Here is a 26,730-nt window from a genome sequence, read left to right as displayed (position 1 = left end):
CTGGCGGAGGTTTACAGTGAGTTCCCTGCTAGGAGTTTGCGCTGCGGCGAAAAATTTGCCGCAGCTCATACTTGAAGCAGAAAACTTACTGTAAGCCTGCCCGTGTGAATGTTCCCTGTACGTTCACATGGGGGGGGGGGGGGCGCAAACCTCCAGCTGTTTTAAAACTACAACTCCAAGCATGTACTGACAGACCATGCAGGCTGGGAGTCGTACTTTTGCAACAGCTGGAGGCACACTGGTTGGAAAACCTTCAGTTAGGTTCTGTTATCTAACTCAATATTTTCCAACCAGTGTGCCTCCAGCTGTTGCAAAACTACAACTCCCAGCATGTATTGATCCCCAAAGGGCATGCTGGGAGATGTAGTTATGCAATAGCTGGAGGGATCGCAACTACAACTCCCAGCATGCTGGGATTTGCAGTTTTGCAACATCTGGAGAGCTGCAGTATAGAGACCACTGCAATCTGTGGCCCTCCAGATGCTGCAAAACTACAAATCACAGCATGCCCAGACAGCAAACAGTTGTGTGGGCATGCTAGGAGTTGTAGTTTTGCAAGATCTGGAGGGCTGTAGTTGTCTCAATCTGGAGGGCATATAGTGGTCTCAAACTGTAGCCCTCCAGCTGTGGCAAAACTACAACTCCCAGCATGCCCAAACAGCTGTCTGGGCATGCTGGGAGTTGTAGTTTTGCAACATCTGGAGTGCTACAGTATAGAGACCACTATATTGTGGTCTCGGACTGCAGCCCTCCAGATGTTGCTAGGCAACTTACCGGCTTCCGTCGGATCCAGGGAGCCTGCTGCACGACATCGTTGCCCGCCGATGTCCAACGCCGATCGTCGCCCGCAGCCTCCGCAGATCGGTAAGTGGACTCCGGCGCCGGTCCTCTGTCGTTTCCTCGTTCTGCCCCGCCTATTGTGGGTGGGCAGGACGGGGAATACGAAAGTTAACCCCCCCGCCCCCGATCTGCTATTGGTGGTCGCGTCTAGACCACCAATAGCAGGGATAGGAGGGGTGGCACCCCTGCCACCTCACTCCTATCTCTTCAGGGGGATTGTGGGTGTCTTAGACACCCGCGATCCCCCTTATATTGCGGGTCAACGGGTCACCATAGACCATAATGACCCGGAATTGCGCAAATCGCAAATGTGAATTCACTTGCGATTTGCGCCGATCGCCGACATGGGGGGGTCTGAAGACCCCCCTGGGCATTTGCGCGGGGTGACTGCTGATCGATATCAGCAGTCACCCTGGTCTGGTCTCCGCCCGGCACGCGGCAGGGACCGAAAATCCCACGGACGTATGACTACGTGCCTGTTCCTTAAGACCCAGGGTGCAGGGACGTACTCATACGTGCTTGGTCCTTAAGGGGTTAAAGGCTAAAGGTATATATTTCATGATTAGCAGGAGATTGCATATGGGTTTCCTCCTGGCATTATGCTGAGAAGAAAGTAGATCAAAATACAAATGGGGGATGTGCAGCTAGGTTTCTCTATTTTTGTTGTGCATTGTAGTCTCTCTCCTCTTCCAAGGACAGCACTCCACCTATTCATCCCAGATGTTTTTAATTAGCAGGAGACTGCATATGGGTTTCCTCCTAGCATTCTCCCAGCCCTCTGGCATGGAGAATTTGGTAGGTGTTCACACTGATGTGGTTCTCTGTGGCGGCCATTGTTTCTGTGGTGCTTTCTTTGTGGGGTGGTGTGGCCCGGAGCCAGGGTCTGTGATTGGTGGCAGTGGTGCTACCTGGCTACTGGGTCATTCCCCCCGTGGGCTTGGTGTCACGGAGGCAGTGGTCGCCGCCCGGCGCTACGCTAGTGTTAGGTTCGGGACCCACTCTGACTAGATTGCACGAATGGGCTTGTACTTTTTGATCAAAATGTTTACTAACAACCTGTTTGTATTTTGATCTACTTGCTTCTCAGCATAATTTCAAAAACTAATGGGGGATGTATGGCTGTGTTTCTCTATTTTTGTTGTACATATATTTCATTAACCCCTTCCTGCAAATGGACGTATATATATATCCATTCTTGATCACAGCGCCGCGGGCGGAGGAGTAGAGCTGCGCTGACAGTTAACCCCTTCAGTTTGACCCCAGCACCGATCGCCGGTGACAAAGGGAGCTCCCTCTGTTCTCCAATGAGACCCTGCAATGCGATCATGGGGTCTCATTGGTAGCCATAGCCAGAGACAGATCTGTACTGCAATATATTATGTGGGTCAAGTCCCCTAGTGGGGCAGTAAAAAAAAATAAAAAAAAAAAAAATAATAATAATACAGTAAATAAATAAAAAATAAACAAATAAAAAATTTCCCAATCCCCCCTTCCTTCCCCCCAAAAATTATATTCACATATTTGGTATCGCCACATCCACAACAACCCAAGCAATAAAACTATTAAATTAATCAACCAACACGATGAACGCCGTAAAACATTTTTTTTTTTTTGTAGAAACACTGTCAAATTTATGGCTTTATATCAATGCTGCCTCTGTAAAACTAAAATAAAAAGTGATCAAAATGTCCCATGTACCTCAAAATTGTACCACTAAAAATGTAATTTTTTTTCCATCACACAACAATGACAACATATTGTAAATGTGAATTAATAACTTATGTATTTTGTATGACTATCTTTCTTAAAGGTAGAGAATCTGGAATTTAGAAAAATGCTAAATTTTAGAATTTTCCCCAGAATTTTTTAGTTTTTTACACAAAAATGCTGAATTTATTGAGCAAAATTTACCACTATTCTAAACATTCTAAACATCTTTAGAATCACTTTGATAAGTTAAAGTGTCCCGAAGTAAAAACAAAATAAAGTGGGACAGGTCAGATTTGAAGAATGGGCCTTGGTCCTTAAGGCCAAAATCTGTGCAGAGAAAAAGTACTGCAGTTACCCATAGCAATCAATCAGATTGCTTCTTTTTTTTCTGATTAAAAGAAATGGTTTGATTGGTTGCTATGGGCAACCGCTCCACTTTTCCTCTGCACAGGTTTTGATAACTGTCCCCCTAAGGCCGGGTTCACACAGTGGAAAATGTACGGAATATCCACGCAGAAAACACATGTGGACATTCGGCACATTTGACTAATCCGGCAGACGCTTGGACCGTTTGAAAATGCACCGTCTCATAGACAGCAATGCATTTCCTTGCTGACTTCACTGAAAGAATAGACATGTCTATTCTTCCTGTGGACACTGACATTGGAATTTTTGCAGCATAAACATCTGTGTGAACAGTGCAGCAGAATCCCATTGAAAGCAATGGGGCATGCAGCAAAATGTCCATGCAGAATATTCCATGCTGGCATTCTGCACAAATTCTGCCGTGGCTAGGTTCAGACTAAGGAATTTCCGACGGAATTTTCGCTTTGAAATTTCCCACAGAAATTCCGCTTACTATAATGCATAGTGTAGTGAATAGTTTTCCGTTCACAAATTCACACTTCGGAATTTGTGAAGCGGAAAATCCGGATGAAAAATCCGCTAGAAAATTTCTGCCTGTAGAAAGGGGTTGCTCTTTCTTCAGGCGGAAATCCTAGCGGAACACATAGCAGTCTATAGGAGACTGCAGTGTCCGCACGGTCCTAGCGCCGACTAATTCAGGAAATTTTCTGCCCGGAGATTCCGTAGTCTGAACCTAGCCTAAGTGTCCATAACCTTTACATTTTTCTTACCTTTTGTTTGGTTTAATGCAAGCAGAACATGTCCATAGGAACCACTGCCCAGCTCTTTGACAATAACATAGTTATCTTCTATCTTGATCATAGGAAGATTTTGAGCAGTGAGAAGAAGCATTTCATTCAAATAGTTTTCATTACACTTTATTTCATTGAGATTCATTTTTTCTCAGGTGAAGGACACTTGTTTCAGTAATCTGGGAAAAATCATATAATCATTATAAAATAATCATGCCAGGTTATCCTCTCCTCACAATCATTATAACTGTTATAACTGTTATAACTGTTATAATTGTTATAACTATTATGTTTGTTATTAATATATCAACAATTGTTAGGAATACTATGCCTTATTTATTAAACACAAACATAACATGTGCATGATTAAATCAATTTCCTTCAGGATCACCCCCTTTCCTGTGACCGCAGCGATAATGTTTATGGCCTTTTCCTTAAATTAAATAACAGATACAAACTTTACATAAGTAATATGTTTTCACAAACCAAACTTAAAGCATACCTGTCATTTGCAAAAAGTTTTTATATAATGTAGATAATAACAGTATATGTATATTTATATAGTTTGGTGCAAAAATACTGTCTTATCCCTGCAGCTATTACCTGTGTGTCTTTGTGCTGGGGACAAAATACAGGAAGCATGGGCGGGACAAGCATGGCCAGCCAGCAGTGAGCGTGCACGCAGCTAGATCCGAGGACAGTTTGGTGCAGCAGAGAAGGATGCCATGTCTATATCACTGCATAGGTGCTACTCTAATTGCGCTACTCTGCGAAGATTGCCTGGGACATCCTGTTTTAAACATCTTGCTGCCCAACCAACATCATGGTAAAGTATAATTTAACTGTCTGGCATGCAGGTGCAGAGTGTGAAAGCAGGAAAAGAGATTATTTAACACAATATTTATTATATCAAGCAAAAATGTAGAGAAGAAAAGATGTAGAACTCAATTTCATATCAAACAAACTTCGGCTTTATTGTTCCACAAAATCAAACAGATACGATGAAAATCCCTTGTGGGGAGAGGAAGCCGCAATTTTCATTTGAGGAGAAAAAAATATTTTTATAAATCAGTTCATCTCATGTAAATCTTTTGTTGTATATTTTATAATTTGTCAATAGGGACACTTTTATATTGAACAAATGAAAAGTAATTTGAGTGTATGCATATGCGAACACCTTTACTTTCTTAGAACAAGGGTGAGTGCCACACATTTTATTACACACATGATTTAATTTCATGGGAGTTTCTCACTGCGTTTAATCACTATGTTTACTCTGGGTACTTTGCATAAATACACATACTACAGATTGACACCAGCATGGTCAGAAGAAGCGTCTAGTCATTGCCTCAAATGGTACGCCCCTGTACCTTACCTGTTCATCTCTCCCCACGTGGGTTCTTCATCCTTCCTATAAAGCAGAAGTTTGTTTAATCTTACATGCTACGCCTTTTCTTATCTACATTTTGCTTGTTAGGTACTATATATCTGCATCTTGTGACTGTTTGAGCACCCCCTTAGAAGATACTCAGTACGTTGTTTGGTTGTTAATATACTAATTGCTTGGAGGATCAGTGCCTGGTAATGATGTCTTTTGCACACCTGTTTGGTATTTATACATCATTGTTTCTTTTCCTCTTCCTCAAAGTTTACGTAGGAAGACTGGACAAGGCCACGGACAAGGCTAATATACAATAAATTACCTCAGTAAAAGTATGATATATTAGTTCTAACAAATATGCCTTGTGGGATATGTGTGTTCATGCACACCATTAAGTAGGATACTCCTGGCCTTCAGTTTTCTGCACAAGTCCCCACCTCTTGGTTAATCAGAAACTTTATCTATGGGGAATATCCTGAAGTTGTTGAACATAACCTTTAGGCTAGGTTCACACTTAGGAATCAGGAGATGGAAAAATTCAGTCTGGAGCTTCGGAGTGCGGCAAACGCTGACTGAATCAGTCGGCGTTAGAACCACACAGACATTGCCCACCCCATAGATGGCAATGTCTGTGGAGCGGACAAGCAAGAGTGAAGAATGAACAAGCAATGTGATTCTGCTGCACTGGGTTTTCCAACCAAAGTTCCTAAGCCAAATTCCAGTCAAAAATTCTGTAGTGTAAACCTAGACTTATGGTGACCATGGAAATGACATGAAGGAGCACCATTATGAAGGATAGAATTCTTATAGTTGGTTCCACTATGCATTTTTAAGCATATTATTAAGCATTCTAGGTAAGTGATAAAGTAATGGTAAAGCATGATTTAACTGTCAGACAGGCAGGTGCAGAGAATAGAGGGTAAAAAAAACAAACTTGAAACCTGCCATCAGTTTCACCTGCACTAACCTGTTTGTATGGACAGGTAGTGCAGGTGACACTTATGACAACCATACTTACCTGATCCCGTTCCGTGCTACGGTTCTCCCGCTATCTTCTTTGGTATCTTCAATTCTGGAGCCGCCTTGGAGCATGGGCGGAGCTTCCTGATGTCATTGCTGCTGCTTCTTTGCTTGGTCCCGCTGCTATCAAACAGCAGTGGTGACATCAGGAAGCGCCGCCCATGCTCTGCAGGCCTCAGAACAGTAGATACGGAGGAAGATAGTGGGAGAACTGGAGCACAGAACAGGATCAGGTGAGTATGGTTGTCATCAGTGTCACCTGCACTACTTGTCTGTACCAACAGGTTATTGCAGCTGACATGGTTTCCTTTAACCTCTTAAGGATGCAGGGCGTACCTGTACGTCCTGCGCCCGCTCCCTTGCTTTGAAGCGGACTCACGGGCTGACCCTGCGTCATAGCTGGGTGGTCCCGGTGGCTATTAGCCGCCAGGACCCGTGTCTAATGGCAGACATCACTGATCGCGGTGATGCCCAGCATTAACCCCCAAAGTCCAAAATTGCGTATTTTTGGTAATATTGTATACCCTTAAAAAATATATAAAAAACTATCAAAAAGTTCCATCAAAACAAAAATGGTATTGATACAAACTACAGACCATGGTGCAAAAAAAAACAAAAAAATCAAAACTCATATAGCCCAGAATGCAAAAAAAAAAAAAGTTATAGGGGTCCGAAAATTTTAAACATACTAATTTTGGTGCATGTAGTTATAATTTTTTTAAAGTAGTATAATAAAATAAAACCTACATACATTAGGTATCCTTGTAATCATATGGACCTACAGAATAAATATAAGGTGTAAATTTTACCTAAAAGTGCACTGCGTAGAAGCCGCTAAAATAACAAAATGGCGTTTATGTTTCAATTTTGTCCCACAAATATTTTTTTTTCTTTCGCCATAGATTTTGTGGTGAAATGAATTATGTCATTACAAAGTAAAATTGATGGCGCAAAAAAATAAGACCTCATATAGGTCTGTTGGTGGAAAACTGAAAGTGTTATGATTTTTTGAATGTGAGGAGGAAAAAACGAAAGTGCAAAAATGGAAAACGCTGAGTCCTGAAAGGGTTAAACAAAATTTAGAGCAGCAATATATTATGAAGCAGAAACAGGGTAATATTCCTGGTCTTGACTGTATTAATTTCAACAGTATGATGAAGAGGAACATGTTTCATCATTCACATAGGGACTTCCCTATAAAATGAGAAATAGATATACTTGTAGATTTAGCTTTATAATTTATTGTGTAATTGATGTAATGCCCATGTGACCTATATTATAATGAAGAAACAAATGAATGAGGTGTATTAAAAATTTTTCTTGAAATGAGTCATAATGTGAGGTTCATCATTGATCAGAATCATTGATCATTCCCCAACCCGGAAAAAGGTTGTGATAGAGCATTACAGCAAAAATACAATAGATACAATATGAATAAAATATGTTGCATTCTAAAGGACTTAATGTAAATTTAAATTTGAAGCCATGTATGTAAACTCCACTCATTGTTTATAATCTTCTGTATCCCCCTTTTTATTTATGGTTTGGTCATTTTTTTAAATTATTTTAATTTTTTTTTAAATCTTTTTTTATTATAACTTTTTTTATTATTATTCCTTTGCTTTTATTATTTGTTGTTATTTTTTCTTTTTCTCATCCTGATTGGTTCATTTCTGTTTATTTACTTTATAGGCACTATATTAATCAGGACCACAAGTTAAAGAAGTCACTGTCACTTTAAACTGGAGATGTATAAAGAACCTATAAGCCTCAGCTGTGGTGTGTAATAATTCCCCTAATACTATATACTCTGCTTATATATAAAGTCCTTTAGTGGATATCTGTATGGTACTACTGTATATATTTAAGTTCTCCCCTCTATTTTTAGAAGCCTGTATGTCCAGGAGTAGTGATGTCGCGAACATAACATTTTTGGTTCGCGGACCGCGAACTTCCGCAAAAGTTCTCAAACCGGCGGTTTGGAATAACGTGCTTTAGCCCCCTTTAGGCAGCACATAGAGCCCCCCTTTAGGCATCACATAGTTAGATCCCCCCTTTAGGCAGCACATAGATTCCCCCATATTAGGCAGAACATAGTTAGAGCCCCCTTTAGGCAGCACATAGTTAGAGCCTCCCTTTAGGCATCACATAGTTAGATCCCCCCTTTAGGCAGCACATAGTTATAGCTCCCCTTTAGGCAACACATAAGATTCCCCCATATTAGGCAGCACATAGTTAGAGCCCCCCTTGAGGCAGCACATAGTGGGATTTGAACCCAAGGCCCCAGCACTGCAAGGCAGCAGTGCTCACCTCTGAGCCACCATGCATCCGCTAGCATACATCTAATATCCACGGTTGCCAAAATGGACAGAGATGTCAGCAGAGAGTAGCAGAAAAATTAGGCATGTACACATGGATGAAAAATTGGGTATTGTCACAGCCGCAGCTGTAGCAGCGGCCAGAAAAATTGCAGCACCATAAAACTGCAGCAGCAGAGGCCAGAAAAATTAGGCATGTACACATGGATGAAAAATTGGGTATTGTCGCAGCTGCAGCTGTAGCAGCGGCCAGAAAAATTGCAGCACCATAAAAGTGCAGCAGCAGAGGCCAGAAAAATTAGGCATGTACACATGGATGAAAAATTGGGTATTGTCGCAGCTGCAGCTGTAGCAGCGGCCAGAAAAATTGCAGCACCATAACAAATGCAGCAGCAGAGGCCAGAAAAATTAGGCATGTACACATGGATGAAAAATTGGGTATTGTCGCAGCTGTAGCTGTAGCAGCGGCCAGAAAAATTGCAGCACCATAACAAGTGCAGTAGCAGAGGCCAGAGAAAATAGGCATGTACACATGGATGAAAAATTGGGTATTGTCGCAGCTGTAGCTGTAGCAGCGGCCAGAAAAATTGCAGCACCATAACAAGTGCAGTAGCAGAGGCCAGAAAAATTAGGCATGTACACATGGATGAAAAATTGGGTATTGTAGCAGCATCTGTAGCAGTGGCCAGAAAAATTGCAGCAGCAGTGGCCAGAAAAATTGCAGCAGCAGAGGCCAGAAAAATTAGGCATTTACAACTGGCTGGAAAATTTGGTATTGTCGCAGCTGCAGCAGCGGCCAGAAAAATTGCAGCACCATAACAAGTGCAGCAGCAGAGGCCAGAAAAATTAGGCATGTACACATGGATGAAAATTTCTGTTTGTTTCGCCATGCAGAAAGTGCCCTAAAACATTGCGGCTTGAACCCTACTTGGTGGCGGATAAGTCACGCAAGTCAACCGGCATTCAGAGTTCAAATACAGAAGTGTGTGGACCATTTTTAGCCCAAGGCAGCTCATCTGATCAGGCCTTGTTCAGTCAAATGTATCGCCCAGTGTCAGTCCCTTCGGGATCCATCCCTCATTCATCTTAATAAAGGTGAGGTAATCCAGACTTTTTTGACAAAGGCGACTCCTCTTCTCAGTGACAATACCTCCTGCTGCACTGAAGGCCCTTTCTGACAGGACACTTGAAGCGGGACAGGCCAGAAGTTCGAGCACAAATTGGGATAGCTCAGGCCACAGGTCAAGCCGACACACCCAGTAGTCAAGGGGTTCATTGCTCCTCAGAGTGTCGATATCTGCGGTTAAGGCCAGGTAGTCTGCTACCTGTCGGTCAAGTCGTTCTCTGATGGTGGACCCCGAAGGGCTGTGGCGATGCGTAGGACTTAAAAAGCTCCGCATGTCCTCCATCAACAGCATGTCTGTAAAGCATCCTGTCCTTGCCGGCATGTTCGTGGGAGGAGGAGGAGGATTACTTTCACCTCTTCCCTGTTAGATCCCTGTTGTGCTGTGACATGACCCTTATACGCTGTGTACAGCATACTTCTTAATTTGTTTTGTACCTACTGAATCCTTTCCGCCTTGCTGTAATGCGGTAACATGTCAGGCACTTTATGTTTATACCGGGGGTCTAGTAGTGTGGACACCCAGTACAGGTCGTTCTCCTTCATCCTTTTTATACGAGGGCCCCTCAACAGGCACGACAGCATGAAAGACCCCATTTGCACAAGGGCAGATGCTGAGCTACTCATGTCCCCTTCCTTGTCCTAACTGATGTCAGGGAAGGTATAATCTTCTTCCCTCCAGCCACGTACAACACCACGGGAACCAGATAGATGACAAGGAGCACCCTGGGATGCCTGCTGTGGTTGGTCTTCCTCCTCTTCAAAGCCACATTCCTCCTCTGACTCCTCTTCCTCACAATCCTCTTACAGCGTTGCCGCAGGTCCAGCAAGCAATGCTGATAAGGCTGTTTCTGGTGGTGATGGTGTCCACAACTCTTCCTCTTCACGCTCATCTACTGCCTGATCCAGCACTCTTTGCAGGGCCCGCTCCAGGAAGAAAACAAAAGGTATGATGTCGCTGATGGGTCCTTCGGTGCGACTGGCCAGGTTTGTCACCTCCTCAAAAGGACGCATGAGCCTACAGGCATTGCGCATGAGCCTCCAGTAATGTGGCAAAAAAATTCCCAGCTCCGCACATGATGTCCTAGCACCCCGGTCGTGCAAATATTCGTTGACGGCTTTTTCTTGTTGGAGCAGGCGGTCGAACATTAGGAGTGTTGAATTCCAACGCGTCCGGCTGTCGCAAATCAAGCGCCTCACTGGCATGTTGTTTCGCCGCTGGATATCTGACAAGTGCGCCATGGCCGTGTAGGAATGCCTGAAATGGCCACGCACCTTCCTGGCCTGCTTCAGGACATACTGTAAGCCTGGGTACTTGAGCACAAAGCGTTGTACAATCAGATTACACACGTGCCATGCACGGCACATGTGTCAACTTGCCCAACCTCCATGCCAATTTTGTTCCATTGTCACAAACCACCTTGCCGATCTCCAGTTGGTGCGGAGTCAGCCACTGGTCCACCTGTGCATTCAGAGCCGACAGGAGCGCCGGTGCAGTGTGACTCTCCGCTTTGAGGCAAGTCAACCACAAGATGGCCTGACACTGCCGTATCCGATATGTGAAATAGCACCTGTGGTGCCGGTGATGTGGAGCAAAATGCAGCAGTGGAAGAGGACTCGACCGAGGATGTTATGGAAGAGGATGGAGTAGGAGGAGTAGAGGAGATGGTAGCAGGCCTGCCTGCAAGTTGTGGTGGTGTCGCATTCCATGCTTGGCAGCCATCACCAATTTTACCCAATGCGCAGTTTAGGTGATATACCTGCCCTAACCATGCTTTGCAGACCAGGTATCAGTGGTCAGATGGACCCTTGCCCCTACACTGTGTGCCAGACATGCCATAATTTCCTTCTGCACAATGGAATAAAGGTTGGGGATTGCCTTTTGTGCAAAAAAATTTCGGCCGGGGACCTTCCACCGCGGTATCCCAATGGCTACAAATTTTTTAAAGGCCTCAGACTCCACCAGCTTGCATGGTAAAAGCTGGTGGGCTATCAGTTCCGACAAGCCAGCTGTCAGACGCCGGGCTAGGGGGTGACTTTGAGACATTGGCTTCTTGTGCTCAAACATCTCCTTGACAGACACCTGACTGTGGGCAGATGAGCAGGAACTGCTCAAGGCGAGAGACGGAGAGGCGGATGGTTGAGAGGGGGAAAGGAGGGCAGCAGTGGTTGACCTGGCTGAAGATGCTGGACCAAGAGGAGGATGGCGGTTTTGACTTTGTGTGCTGCTTGTACTGACGTGTTGATCCCATAGGCATTTGTGATGTGACATCATGTGCCTTCGCAAAGCAGTTGTGCCTAGGTGGGTGTTGGACTTCCCACGACTCAGTTTCTTCTGGCACAGGTTGCAAATTGCCTCGCTGTTGTCAGAGGCAGACACACAAAAAAAATGCCACACTGCTGAGCTCTGCGATGACGGCATTCTGGTGGTGGCAACAGCATGCGTTGATTGGCGTCCCGTCTGGCTGACCCTGGGTGCCGATGCATGCTAGTGACTGTGCCACTAGCTCCTTGCGACGACCTCCCCCTGCTTCCAACTCATCTCCTCCTCCTCTCTGTCTCCCCATCTGAACTTTGCCCCTCTTCTTCTCTTCTAGCGGGCACCCACGTGGCATCCACGGACACATCGTCATCATCAACACCTTCACCGCTATCTGACACCTCAAGAAAGGAAGCAGCAGTGGGTACAACATAATCATCATACCGTACGTCCATGTGTGTAATGCTGCCTGACTGAGACATATCCCTGCTAACTACATCCTCTGGCAATAATGGTTGCACATCACTCACATCTTCAAACTGATGTGTAAATAACTCCTCTGACAGATCAAGTAAAGCTGCTGTGGTGCTAGTGTTGGTTGTGGCGGCGGCAGGTGGGCAAGTGGTAGCATGAGAGGTGCTCTAAGCTAGAGGAGGAGAAGGATGGTGCGTCAAGGTTCCGAGCGGAAGATGTAGTAGATTGGGTGTTTTGTGATAGCCAGTCAACTAAGTCCTCAGAACTTTGGGGGTTCAGGGTACGTGGCCTCTGAACACTGGCCATTCTAGGGCCAAAGGGAATCCCAGCACCACGACGGCCCCTGCGGGGTGGCTTTCCTTTGCCTGTCATTTTTTTGGTTTAATTTGTACAAGTGTCACACCAATGTGATTTGCACTAGGGTAACACAATTTGCACTGCAGGCAAAAAACCTGACAACTGTGACGTGAACTGACAGTGACTGGTTTTATTTAACAGCCAAAAAAGGTAATTTTTTTTAAATTTGCACAAGTGTCACACAAAATGTGATTTGCACTAGGGTGACACAATTTGCCCTGCAGGCAAAAAAACTGGCAACTGTGACGTGAACTGACAGTGACTTTTTTTATTTAACAGCCAAAAACGGTATTTAATTTTTTTTTAATTTGCACAACTTTCACACCAAATGTGATTTGCACTAGGGTGACACAAATTTGCCCTGCAGGCAAAAAAACTAGCAACTGTTACACGAACTGACAGTGACTGGTTTTATTCAACAACCAAAAAAGTTTTTTATTTTTTTATTTGCACAACTATCACACCAAATGTGATTTGCACTAGGGTGACATCATTTGCCCTGCAGGCAAAAAAAATGGCAACTGTGACGTGAACTGACAGTGACTGGTTTTATTTAACAGCCAAAAAAGGTAATTTTTTTTTAAATTTGCACAAGTGTCACACAAAATGTGATTTGCACTAGGGTGACACAATTTGCCCTGCAGGCAAAAAAACTGGCAACTGTGACGTGAACTGACAGTGACTGGTTTTATTTAACAGCCAAAAAAGTTTTTTATTTTTTTATTTGCACAACTATCACACCAAATGTGATTTGCACTAGGGTGACATCATTTGCCCTGCAGGCAAAAAAAATGGCAACTGTGACGTGAACTGACAGTGACAGGTTTTATTTAGCAGCCAAAAAAGGTATTTTTTTTATTTGCACAACTGCCACACCAAATATGATTTGCACTAGTGTGACAATGAGCAAAAAAGCTTGCCAGCGGAGTTCCCTTTTAAGCAGTGGTCCCCAACCAGGGTGCCTCCAGCTGTTGCAAAACACACGGACTGATATATTTCAGCCCTTTGAATACTGTAGTAGTTAGTTGCTTGAAGGAACTTAAGTTTTATTCTGGAGTATCCCTTTTAACCAGCAGTTCCCTTCCAACCAGGGTGCCTCCAGCTGTTGCAAGACACACGGACTGATATTTGAGCCCTAAAAAGGGCTTTTTTGGGTGCTGTCCTTAAAGCAGATGTCACACTAGTGCTTTAGGAGTAAACTGGACTCTGAATACACCACCTAGCAGCTACCTAGCTATCGCTTTCCCTATACAGCAGGAGCAGCTTCTCTGACCCTCCACTTCCTAAGCCTGCAGCATGCCGAATGAGGGTAAAATGGCGTCCGTGCAAGAGGTAGGAGGGTCTGGAAGGGAGGGACTGCTGCTGATTGGCTGTAATGTGTCTGCTGACTCTGACTCACAGGGTCAAAGTTTACCGCAATGTTAAAGTATAGGGGGCGGATCGAACTTCACATATGTTCACCCGGCGAGGCGAACGCGAACATGCTAAATTCGCCGGGAACTGTTCGCCGGCGAACAATTCGCTACATCTCTATCCAGGAGTTTGACAGCTGTGCATGTGCCATAATCCAGCGCATACAGTATGCATAGTTGGGTTAGCTTAATTTGGTTCCTGGCATCATCCACATTGGCGAGAGAGACATCTTCTTTGGGTTACCCATATTTGTTTAAAAATTTTTAACCCCTTTCTGAGATTTAATATAAATATACAGCATTGTTGTCTGTACCTTGATGCACCATGGTTACCTATGCTTAAAATTTACGTCATGCAGTGCATTCTATGAATTGAGTGCAGGAGCTGTTCTCTCTAGCTTCATATCTGCTATTTGCCTGCACTCACAGTCGATGACGGACATCAGCAATGTCCATCATTAGTGATTAAAGGGGTTCTCTAGGATTAAAAAAACAGAACTGCTTTCTTCCAGAAACAGGGTCACCCCTTGTCCTCAGGTTTTTTTTTGGTATTGGAGCTCAGTTTAAATTGAATGGAGCCAAGTTGTTATACCACACACAACCCAGCAGCATGGCTAGGGATAGTCGCACACGGTGCGGTAGAAAATAGTGTCACCCCATACCTACCCCCCCCAAGTAAGTTTTTAGCCTGTTGTGACAGACGCCACTGGTGTAGCGTATTGTGAAAAATTCCAGTATAATAATCAAATATACCATTGCCACAGAATTGGAAGGCGCTCAAGAAGTTTTCACCATTTAAAACCACAGCTCCCAGAATGACTTAAAGGTATATTCCACTACAACTCTCAGCATAACCTCACCACTGCATAAAGGAGTACTCCGCTGGAAAACATTTTTTTTTTTATCAACTGGTGCCAGAAAGTTAAACAGATTTGTAAATGACTTCTATTTAAAAATATTAATCCTTCCAGTACTTATCAGCTGCTGTATGCTTTACAGGAAGCTCTTTTCTTTTTGAATTTATTTTCTGTCTGACCACATTGCTCTCTGTTGACACCTCTGTCCATTTTAGGAACGGATAAGAGCAGGAGAGGTTTGCTATGGGGATATGCTCCCACTATGGACAGCTCCTAAAATGGACAGAGGTGTCAAAAGAGAGCACTGTGGTCAGACAGAAAGGAAATTCAAAAAGAAAAGAACTTCCTGTGGGGCATACAGCAGCTGATAAGTGCTGGAAGGATTACGATTTCAAAATAGAAGTAATTTACAAATCTGTTTAACTTTCTGGCACCAGTTGATAAAAAAAAAAAAAAAAAAATTCCAGCAGAGTACTCCTTTATGCAGTGGTGAGGTTATGCTGGGAGTTGTAGCTTCACTCATCATAACTGTAGAACTTACAAGTGACTACAGCTCTGATAGGACATAGTGAGGAGAATACACAATGATATCAGTGACTACAGGTGGTGTCTTCTCTATAGTCTTTCCTTATCTAATTCAGATGGAACATACCGCCAAGACTTGTTCCAGCTAAATCTTCTCTCTGCAGAATGTGACACCCAGAAAACTCCTCACTGTCAGCGGATTCTGATCCTCTATATGAAAACAATTATTATTATAACCTGCCAGACACCGTATCCTCTAAATATAATACTACTATACACTGCACTGTTTGAATATAAACCTTCCACATACCGTACCCTCTGAATAAAAGTCTGCCACATACTGTACCTTCTGAATATAAATCTGTCACATACTGTACCCTCTGAATATAAATCTGCCACATACTGTACCCTCTGAATATAAATCTGCCACATACTGTACCCTCTAAATATAATAGTTCCACACACCGTACCCTCTGAATATAAGTCTGCCACATACTGTACCCTCTGAATATAAATCTGCTACATACTGTACCATCTGAATTTAAATCTGCCACATACTGTACCCTCTAAATATAAACCTGCAACACACCGTACCCTTTGAATATAATACTACCACACACTGTATCCACTGAATATGATATGACACACTGTACCCTCTGAATATACTACCACACACTGTACATTCTGAATGCAATACTACCACACATTGTACATTCTGAATACCAACACACACAGCACTCTCTAAATATAAACCTGCCACATACCTACCCTCTCAGTACAATACTACCATACACCCGCTCTCTGAATATAATACTACCACACACTGTACCCTCTGAATATACTACCACACACTGTGCCCTCTGAATATAACCTTGCCATACAATGCACCCTCTGAACAATACCACAACAGCAGTAGCACCCCTCATCATCCGTTAGCTGATGCTATTACCATGGGAGGGGGGGGGGGATTGGTGGTGTTGCTGGTGGATGATGGTAGTGCTACTGCTAAGGGGGGGGGGGGGTTGCTGGTGGATGATGAGGGTGCTACTGCCCCCACTTGCAGTAGCACCCCCATCATCCATTGGCAGGATCATTCTTCCGGCAGTAGCACCCCCATCATCCATCAGCAGGATCTAATACTGCTGGGGGGGGGGGGGTGTTGCTGGTGGATGATGAGGGTTCCACTGCCAGATTGGGGGGCTTTAGGTAGGCAACAGTTTCCCCACATTAGGTAGCATAGTTTACCCACATTAGGTAGCATAGTTTACCCACATTAGGTAGCATAGATTCTCCACATTAGGTAGCATAGATTCCCCACATTAGGTAGCATAGATTCCCCATATTTGGTAGCACAGATTCACCACATTAGCTAGAATAGATTCCCCACATTAGGTATCAGGTTCCCCACATTAGCTGTCACTGCACACAATATGTTGGACGCACTATTCAAACTGTGCGTTCCCGTATGTCCAAACACAGGTCCAATATCAAAAACAGCTATACATTACACAGTGTTTCTCGACATTTCACAATTATTCATAAAAATTACACATGTTCCTTACGTTTAACTATTCTGGAAACACTAACTGATAACAGACCTAATCGGTTCCAATATTGAATTAATCGGGAATCCTTCTGGATATTCAAGCTGTCCACGTTGGTATTGCATGGTCTGAATGAGACCATTGAGAATGCCCATTAGTTTTTTATGGCAACTGATGCGATTTGTTGTCCGCAGCTCTGGCCCTATTCCACCCCAGTTCTTCGGCCATGTCTTGTATCAGTACGCCATATTTTTCTATATATATTAATCTCTTTTATATATTTTATTTGTATTAGTTATTGTTACTTTATGTTCCTCTTTTTTCTATTTTTTTCTTTTAGTACTGTGTGTCAGGGGGAGAGAAGCAGACGGCAGCGGTCTCTGGCCAGAGGATAGGCAGGCAGGGAGGGGGGGGGGGGGGTCCGTGGCGGTGGTGGTTGGACTAGGGAGGACTCCAGGACAGGCAGGGGGAGAGAAGTGGGTGGCGGTCTCTGGCCCTGCAAAAGCCGCTGCAGTTCATTTATTTAAAGTGCCCGCTTTAAATCATTGATCTGCAGCGGCTTCTGCGGGGCCTGGGGGGAAATAGCCGATAACTTATACCAGAATATCGGTATGTTATCGGCTATCGTCCTCAAAGTTCACTGATTATCGGTATCGTCCCTAAAAAATCAATATCGATCGATCCCTAGTTGGCACCCCTGAAATTTTTCAAGAAAATGAAGTATTTCTCAAGTAAAAAGTATTGCAGTAACACATGTTTATTCCCTTTTTGTGTATTGGAACTAAACCAAAATAGGGAGGAAAAAAAGGAAATTGGACATAATGTTACACCAAACTCCAAAAATAGGCTGGACAAAATTATTGGCACCCTTAACTTAATATTTGGCTGCACAACCTTTGGAAAAACTAACTGAAATAATTCACTTCCTATAACCATCAATAAGCTTCTTACATCTCTCAGCCGGAATGTTGGACCACTCTTCCTTTGTAAACTGCTCCATGTCTCTCTTATTGAAAGGGCGCCTTTTCCCAAAAGCAATTTTAAGATCTCTCCACAGGTGTTCAATGGAATTTACATCTGGCCACTTCAGAACTCTCCAGCGCTTTGTTGCCATCCATTTCTGGGTGCTTTTTGATGTATGTTTGGGGTCATTGTCCTGCAGGAAGACCCAAGATCTCGGACACAAACCCAAAATCCATTGGTAATCCTCAGATTTCATGAAGCCTTGCACACATTCAAGGCACCCAGTGGCAGAGGCAGCAAAACAACCCCAAAACATCATTGAACCTCCACCATATTTCACTGTAGGTACTGTGTTCTTTTCTTTGTAGGACTCATTCTGTTTTCTGTAATACCTGGGTCCCTGATGTAATCTCACTGCCCTCTGCCCGCCCTGCTTGTTCTGCTTGCAAAAAAAAAAAACATGCTTTTGCATTTTTTTTTCATGCTATATATTGGCTCGCGTGAGCCAAACCAGTAGGAGTTCGAATGTTCGCTGAGATGCAAAAATCATAAAGTTTGGGTTGAATCCAGGTTTGCCCCATTTGGCTCGCTCATCTCTACCTGAGGAAGATCTGGTCAGTAACAATGTGATTACAGCATTGTGCAGAGTTCAAGGAGGCATTTCCAGTCTACACTATGAGGGCATCAAACCTCTCTGCTTCCAGATGCCAAGCACCAGGTGGAGATCCATATTGAATTTTGGTCACACCCTTTCACCTTTATTAAGACTACCAAATCTTTTTTTTATACTAGCCCCTTTATAGCCCAGAGGGGAGATTTATCAAAACCTGTGCAAAGGAAAAGTTGACCAGTTGTCATAAAGAATCAGAATCAGATTTCTACTTTAATTTTCAAGATTTTATTTTATTTTTTAAATGAAAGAAGCAATCTGATTGGTTACTATGGGCAGCTGTATCACTCTTTATCTGCACTGGTTTTAATAAATTTCCCCCCAGGTCTCTAGGTTCACGCGGCCGTTGTCCCCATCGCGCTATTCTCCCATCAATACTTCCTAAATGGAACATACTATTAACAGATGCAAGCTAATGCAAAGGGATTCTATTTAGTGCCATCCTTTTGCATCAGTTTTTCATCTGTTAGTATGAAAAGTCAACCTACAGAATCCTACAGTTTCCATGATGGGAGTAGTAGTTCCCGGCTGCGGGAGTCTGCTGGTGGCTGAGGAGACTACTGCAGTGCTTGTACTACTACCATCATCATGGAACAGAGTCTGTTCCATTTAGGGGGTAGTAGTACAGGGGCTGAGGGATTGATCACAACGGGTCTCACTTCTGCGTTTAGAAGTTATTAAACAGGGGAGCAGGTGTCATGCTCCGCTCCTCTGCTATGAATCGTGTTTTTACTTTCATTTTTAAATTGTTACGCCGAGCGCTCCGGGTCCCAGCTCCTCCCCGGAGCGCTCACAGCGTTCTCCTATTCGCGGCGCCCCGCTCAGACCTGCCGACCGGGTGCGCTGCGATAATGTTCCCAGCCGGGATGCGATTCGCGATGCGGGACGCGCCCGCTCGCGATGCGCATCCCGACTCGCTTACCAGACCCGTTCCCCGTCTGTGCTGTCCCGGCGCGCGCGGCCCCGCTCCCTAGGGCGCGCGCGCACCGGGTCTCTGCGATTTAAAGGGCCGGTGCGCCACTGATTGGCGCATGAGGTTTTAATCAGTACCTTCACCTGTGCACTTCCCTACTTATACCTCACTTTCCCTGCACTCCCTTGCCGGATCTTGTTGCCATTGTGCCAGTGAAAGCGTTTCCTTGTGTGTTCCTAGCCTGTGTTCCAGACCTCCTGCCGTTGCCCCTGACTACGATCCTTGCTGCCTGCCCTGACCTTCTGCTACGTCCGACCTTGCTCTTGTCTACTCCCTTGTACCGCGCTTATCTCAGCAGTCAGAGAGGTTGAGCCGTTGCCGGTGGATACGACCTGGTTGCTACCGCCGCTGCAAGACCATCCCGCTTTGTGGCGGGCTCTGGTGAATACCAGTAGCAACTTAGAACCGGTCCACCGACACGGTCCACGCCAATCCCTCTCTGGCACAGAGGATCCACCTCCAGCCAGCCGAATCGTGACAGTAGATCCGGTCATGGATCCCGCTGAGGTCCCGCTGCCAGTTGTCGCTGACCTCACCACGGTGGTCGCCCAGCAGTCGCAACAGATAGCGCAACAAGGCCACCAGCTGTCTCAACTGACCGTGATGCTACAGCAGCTACTACCACAGCTTCAACAATCATCTCCTCCGCCAGCTCCTGCACCTCCTCTGCAGCGAGTGGCCGCATCCAGCCTGCGTTTATCTTTGCCGGAAAAATTTGATGGGGACTCTAAATTTTGCCGTGGTTTTCTTTCACAATGTTCCCTGCATTTGGAGATGATGTCGGACCAGTTTCCAACTGAAAGGTCAAAGGTGGCTTTCGTAGTCAGCCTTCTGTCTGGGAAAGCCCTGTCATGGGCCACACCGCTCTGGGACCGCAATGATCCTGTCACTGCCTCTGTACACTCTTTCTTCACGGAGATTTGAAGTGTCTTCGAGGAACCTGCCCGAGCCTCTTCTGCCGAGACTGCCCTGCTGAACCTGGTCCAGGGTAATTCTTCTGTTGGCAAGTACGCCATCCAATTCCGTACTCTCGCCTCCGAATTGTCCTGGAATAATAAGGCCCTCTGCGCGACCTTTAAAAAAGGCCTATCCAGTAACATCAAAGATGTGCTGGCCGCACGAGAAATCCCTGCTAACCTGCATGAACTTATTCATCTTGCCACCCGCATTGACATGCGTTTTTCCGAAAGGCGTCAGGAGCTCCGCCAGGATATGGACTTTGTTCGCACGAGGCGGTTTCTCTCCCCGGCTCCTCTCTCCTCTGGTCCACTGCAATCCTTTCCTGTGCCTTCCGCCATGGAGGCTATGCAAATTGACCAGTCTCGCTTGACACCTCAAGAGAGGACACGACGCCGCATGGAGAACCTTTGCCTGTACTGTGCCAGTACCGAACATTTCTTGAAGGATTGTCCTATCCAACCTCCTCGTCAGGAAAGACGCACTCTGACTCCGCACAAAGGTGAGACGGCTCTTGATGTGAACTCTGCTTATCCACGTCTTACTGTGCCTGTGCGGATTTCTTCTTCTACCTTCTCCTTCTCTGCTGTGGCCTTCTTGGATTCCGGATCTGCAGGAAATTTTATTTTGGCCTCTTTCATCAACAGGTTCAACATCCCAGTGACCAGTCTCGCCAGACCCCTCTACATTGCCTCTGTTAATAATGAAAGATTGGACTGTACTGTGCGGACCCCATCACGAAAAGATTGAATTTCTGATCCTCTCTAACTGCACTTCGGAAATTCTTCTTGGACTACCGTGGCTTCAACGCCATTCCCCAACCCTTGATTGGACCACCGGGGAGATCAAGAACTGGGGTACTACTTGCCACAAGAACTATCTTAAACCTGCTCCCTGTACTGTCAGTCAAGACCCTGTGGCCCCTCCTATATCTGGTCTCCCCAAGGCCTATCTGGATTATGCTGATGTTTTTTGCAAAAAACAAGCAGAGACTTTGCCTCCTCACAGGCCTTATGACTGTCCTATTGACCTCCTCCCTGGTACTACTCCACCCCGGGGCAGAATCTATCCTCTGTCTGCTCCGGAAACACAAGCCATGTCGGAGTACATCCAAGAGAATTTAAAAAAGGGCTTTATCTGCAAGTCTTCCTCCCCTGCCGGAGCTGGGTTTTTCTTCGTTTCCAAAAAAGACGGCTCCTTACGTCCTTGTATTGATTACCGCAGACTTAATAAAATCACGGTAAAAAAACGCTATTCCCTACCTCTTATCTCGGAACTCTTTGATCGCCTACGAGGCGCCCACATCTTCACCAAGCTGGACTTAAGAGGTGCATATAATCTCATACGCATCAGGGAGGGGGACGAGTGGAAGACCGCGTTTAACACCAGAGATGGACACTTTGAATATCTGGTTATGCCCTTTGGGCTTTGCAACGCCCCTGCCGTCTTCCAAGACTTTGTAAATTAAATTTTTTGTGATCTTCTATATACCTGTGTTGTGGTCTACCTAGACGATATTTAGATTTTTTCTGCTAACCTAGAAGAACACCGCCAGAATGTCCGCATGGTTCTTCAGAGACTTCGGGACAATCAATTATATGCCAAAATGGAAAAATGTCTCTTTGAATGTCAATCTCTTCCCTTCCTAGGATACTTAGTCTCTGGCCAGGGACTCCAAATGGACCCAGATAAACTATCTGCCGTATTGGATTGGCCACGCCCCTCCGGACTCAGTGCTATCCAACATTTTTTGGGGTTTGCCAATTATTACAGACAATTTATTCTGCACTTTTCCACTATTGTGGCCCCTATCGTGGCCCTAACCAAGAAAAACGCCAACCCTAAGTCCTGGCCTCCTCAAGCGGAAGATGCATTCAATCATCTCAAAACTGCCTTTTCTTCTGCTCCCGTACTCTCCAGACCTGATCCCTCTAAGCCCTTCTCACTGGAGGTAGACGCCTCCTCGGTGGGAGCTGGAGCAGTACTCCTACAAAAAAATTCTTCCGGACATGCTGTTACTTGTGGTTTCTTTTCTAGGACCTTCTCTCCGGCGGAGAAAAACTACTCCATTGGTGATCGAGAACTACTGGCCATAAAATTGGCGCTTAAGGAATGGAGGCACCTGCTGGATGGATCCAAATATCCAGTTATTATATACACTGATCACAAGAATCTCTCTTATCTTCAGTCTGCCCAACGGCTGAACCCTCGCCAGGCTAGGTGGTCGTTGTTCTTTGCCCGTTTTAACTTTGAAATTAATTTTCGCCCTGCTGACAAGAACATTAGGGCTGATGCCCTCTCTCGTTCATCGGATGCCTCTGAAGTGGAAGCTTCCCCGCAACACATTATTCCCCAGGACTGTCTGATCTCCACTTCTCCAGCCTCCATCAGACAAACTCCTCCAGGGAAGACCTTCGTCTCTCCACGCCAGCACCTCAGGATTCTCAAGTGGGGACACTCCTCACACCTCGCAGGCCATGCTGGCATCAAAAAATCCATCCAGCTCATCTCTCGATTTTATTGGTGGCTTACCCTGGAACCTGATGTTGTTGATTTCGTGCGGGCTTGTACAGTCTGTGCCCGGGACAAGACCCCTTGCTAGAAGCCTGCTGGTCTCCTCCATCCTCTGCCTGTTCCTGAACGACCATGGTCCCAGATTGGTATGGACTTTATTACTGACTTACCTTTATCCCATGGCAACACTGTTGTTTGGGTGGTCGTTGATCGATTCTCCAAGATGGCACATTTTATCCCTCTTCCAGGCCTTCCTTCTGCGCCTCAGTTGGCGAAACAATATTTTGTACACATTTTTCGCCTTCACGGGCTTCCTACGCATATCGTCTCGGATAGAGGCGTTCAATTTGTGTCAAAATTCTGGAGGGCCCTCTGTAATCAACTCAAAATCAAATTAAATTTCTCGTCTTCTTATCATCCCCAATCCAATGGGCAAGTGGAAATAATTAATCAGGTCCTGGGTGACTATTTGCGACATTTTGTTTCCTCCCGCCAGGATGACTGGGCAGATCTTCTACCATGGGCCGAATTCTCGTACAATTTCAGAGTCTCTGAGTCTTCCGCTAAATCCCCATTTTTTGTGGTGTATGGCCGTCACCCTCTTCCCCCCCCCTTCCCAGTCACGTGCCTTCTGGTTTGCTCGCTGTTGATGAGGTGACTCGGGACTTCTCCATCATATGGAAAGAGACTCAAAATTCTCTCTTACAGGCCTCATCCCGGATGAAAAAACATGCCGATAAGAAAAGAAGAATTACCCCCATTTTTTCTCCCGGAGACAAAGTATGGCTCTCCGCCAAGTATGTCCGCTTTCGTGTCCCCAGTTATAAACTGGGACCATGTTATCTTGGTCCTTTCAAAATCAAGTGCCAAATCAACCCTGTCTCTTACAAACTCCTTCTTCCTCCTTCTCTCCGTATTCCCAATGCTTTCCATGTCTCTCTCCTTAAACCACTCATCCTTAACCGCTTCTCTCCCAAGGTTGTTGCTCCCACTCCAGTTTCCGGGTCCTCTGACATCTTTTCGGTGAAGGAAATTCTGGCATCCAAGACGGTCAGAGGTAAAAAAATTTTTTGGGTTTATTGGGAGAATTGCGGCCCAGAGGAGAGGTCATGGGAACCTGAGGACAACATCCTAGACAAGAACCTTATCCTCAAATTCTCAGGTTCCAAAAAGAGGGGGAGACCCAAGGGGGGGGGGGGGTACTGTTACGCCGAGCGCTCCGGGTCCCCGCTCCTCCCCGGAGCGCTCACAGCGTTCTCCTATTTGCAGCGCCCCGGTCAGACCTGCCGACCGGGTGCGCAGCAATAATGTTACCAGCCGGGATGCGATTCGCGATGCGGGATGTGCCCGCTCGCGATGCGCATCCCGACTCGCTTACCAGACCCGTTCCCCATCTGTGCTGTCCCGGCGCGCGCGGCCCCGCTCCCTAGGGCGCGCGCGCGCCGGGTCTCTGCGATTTAAAGGGCCGTGCGCCACTGATTGGCGCATGAGGTTTTAATCAGTACCTTCACCTGTGCACTTCCCTACTTATACCTCACTTTCCCTGCACTCCCTTGCCGGATCTTGTTGCCATTGTGCCAGTGTAAGCGTTTCCTTGTGTGTTCCTAGCCTGTGTTCCAGACCTCCTGCCGTTGCCCCTGACTACGATCCTTGCTGCCTGCCCTGACCTTCTGCTACGTCCGACCTTGCTCTTGTATACTCCCTTGTACCGCGCTTATCTCAGCAGTCAGAGAGGTTGAGCCGCTGCCGATGGATACGACCTGGTTGCTACCGCCACTGCAAGACCATCCCGCTTTGCGGCGGGCTCTGGTGAATACCAGTAGCAACTTAGAACCGGTCCACCGACACGGTCCACGCCAATCCCTCTCTGGCACAGAGGATCCACCTCCAGCCAGCCGAATCGTGACATAAATGCACTGCCAGGAGCCCTGAATGGCCGACACCGAAGACTGAGTGCGCAGCGGGGGCATAATTATATTAAAAGCGCTGTGGGGGGGGCAAGATACATAGCGCTGCGGGGGGGGGGGGTAGACATATATAGCGCTATATGTCTAGCCTCCCCTCAGCGCTTCTACAGTGGGGATCAAAAGTTTGGGCACCCCAGGTAAAAACTTGTATTAATGTGCATAAAGAAGCCAAGGAAAGATGGAAAAATCTCCAAAAGGCATCAAATTACAGATTAGACATTCTTATAATATGTCAACAAAAGTTAGATTTTATTTCCATCATTTACACTTTCAAAATAACAGAAAACAAAAAAATGGCATCTGCAAAAGTTTGGGCACCCTGCAGAATTTATAGCATGCACTGCCCCCTTTGCAAAGCTGAGACCTGTCAGTGTTATGGATTGTTCTCAATCATCATCTGGGAAGACCAGGTGATGTCAATCTCAAAGGTTTTAAATGCCCAGACTCATCTGACCTTGCCCCAACAATCAGCACCATGGGTTCTTCTAAGCAGTTGTCTAGAAATCTGAAATTGAAAATAGTTGATGCTCACAAAGCTGGAGAAGACTATAAGAAGATATCAAAACATTTTCAGATGTCAATATCCTCTGTTCAGAATGTAATAAAGAAATGGCAGTCATCAGGAACAGTGGAAGTTAAAGCAAGATCTGGAAGACCAAGAAAAATATCAGACAGAACAGCTTGCAGGATTGTGAGAAAAACTATTCAAAACCCACGTTTGACTGCACAATCCCTCCAGAAAGATCTGGCAGACACTAAAGTTGTGGTACACTATTCCACTATAAAGAGATACTTGTACAAATATGGTCTTCATGGAAGAGTCATCAGAAGAAAACCTCTTCTACGTCCTCACCACAAAAATCAGCGTTTGAACTTTGCAAATGAACATATAGACAAGCCTGATGCATTTTGGAAACAAGTTCTGTGGACCGATGAGGATAAAATTGAACATTTTGGCCGGAATGAGCAAAGGTACGTTTGGAGAAGAAGGGGAACAAAATTTAATGAAAAGAACCTCTGTCCAACTGTTGAGCATGGGGGTGGATCAATCATGCTTTGGGGTTGTATTGCAGCCAGTGGCACAGGGAACATGTCATGAGTAGAAGAAAAAATGGATTCAATAAAATTTCAGCAAATTTTGGATGCTAACTTGATGCCATCTGTGAAAAAAGCTGAAGTTAAAGAGAGGATGGCTTCTACAAATTGATAATGATCCTAAAACACCTCGAAATCCACGGGGGATTACATCGAGGCGTAAGTAGGTTCAGTAGGTAGGAGACCTTCAGTAGGTTTTGCCATGGCCTTCACAATCTCCTGGCCTCAACATAATTTAAAATCTATGGATAGACCTTAAAAGAGCAGTGTGTGACAGACAGCCCAGAAATCTCAAAGAACTGGAAGACTTTTGTAAGGAAGAATGTGCAAAGATACCTCAAACAAGAATTGAAAGACTCTTAGCTGGCTACAAAAAGCGTTTACAAGCTGTGATACTTGCCAAAGGGGGCAGAACAAGATATTAACTCTGCAGGGTGCCCAAACTTTTGCAGACGCCATCTTTTTGTTTTCTGTTATTTTGAAAGTGTAAATGATGGAAATACAATCTAACTTTTGTTGACATATTATAAGAATGTCTAATCTGTAATTTGATGCCTTTTGGAGATTTTTCCCTTTTTCCTTGGCTTCTTCATGCACATTAATACAAGTTTTT

The 26,730-nt window shown here is 45.2% G+C and overlaps 1 protein-coding gene across 1 annotated transcript in view; it reads right to left on the bottom strand.

The window, feature by feature from the left end:
* Positions 1-26,730, bottom strand: part of LOC130294131 (serine/threonine-protein kinase SBK1-like) — a 91,194-nt gene that overhangs the window by 42,162 nt on the left and 22,302 nt on the right. Inside the window, exon 2 of the mRNA XM_056543616.1 lies at positions 3,687-3,886. Within this exon, the coding sequence (XP_056399591.1) occupies positions 3,687-3,852 (166 nt within the window). The 5' untranslated portion in view covers positions 3,853-3,886. The remainder of the gene's footprint in view (positions 1-3,686; positions 3,887-26,730) is intronic.

This window comes from Hyla sarda, chromosome 10, assembly GCF_029499605.1.
Source record: "Hyla sarda isolate aHylSar1 chromosome 10, aHylSar1.hap1, whole genome shotgun sequence".
Taxonomy (NCBI): domain Eukaryota; kingdom Metazoa; phylum Chordata; class Amphibia; order Anura; family Hylidae; genus Hyla; species Hyla sarda.
Note: the sequence above shows the minus strand (reverse complement) of the source record. Positions and strands in the feature narration are given on the sequence as shown.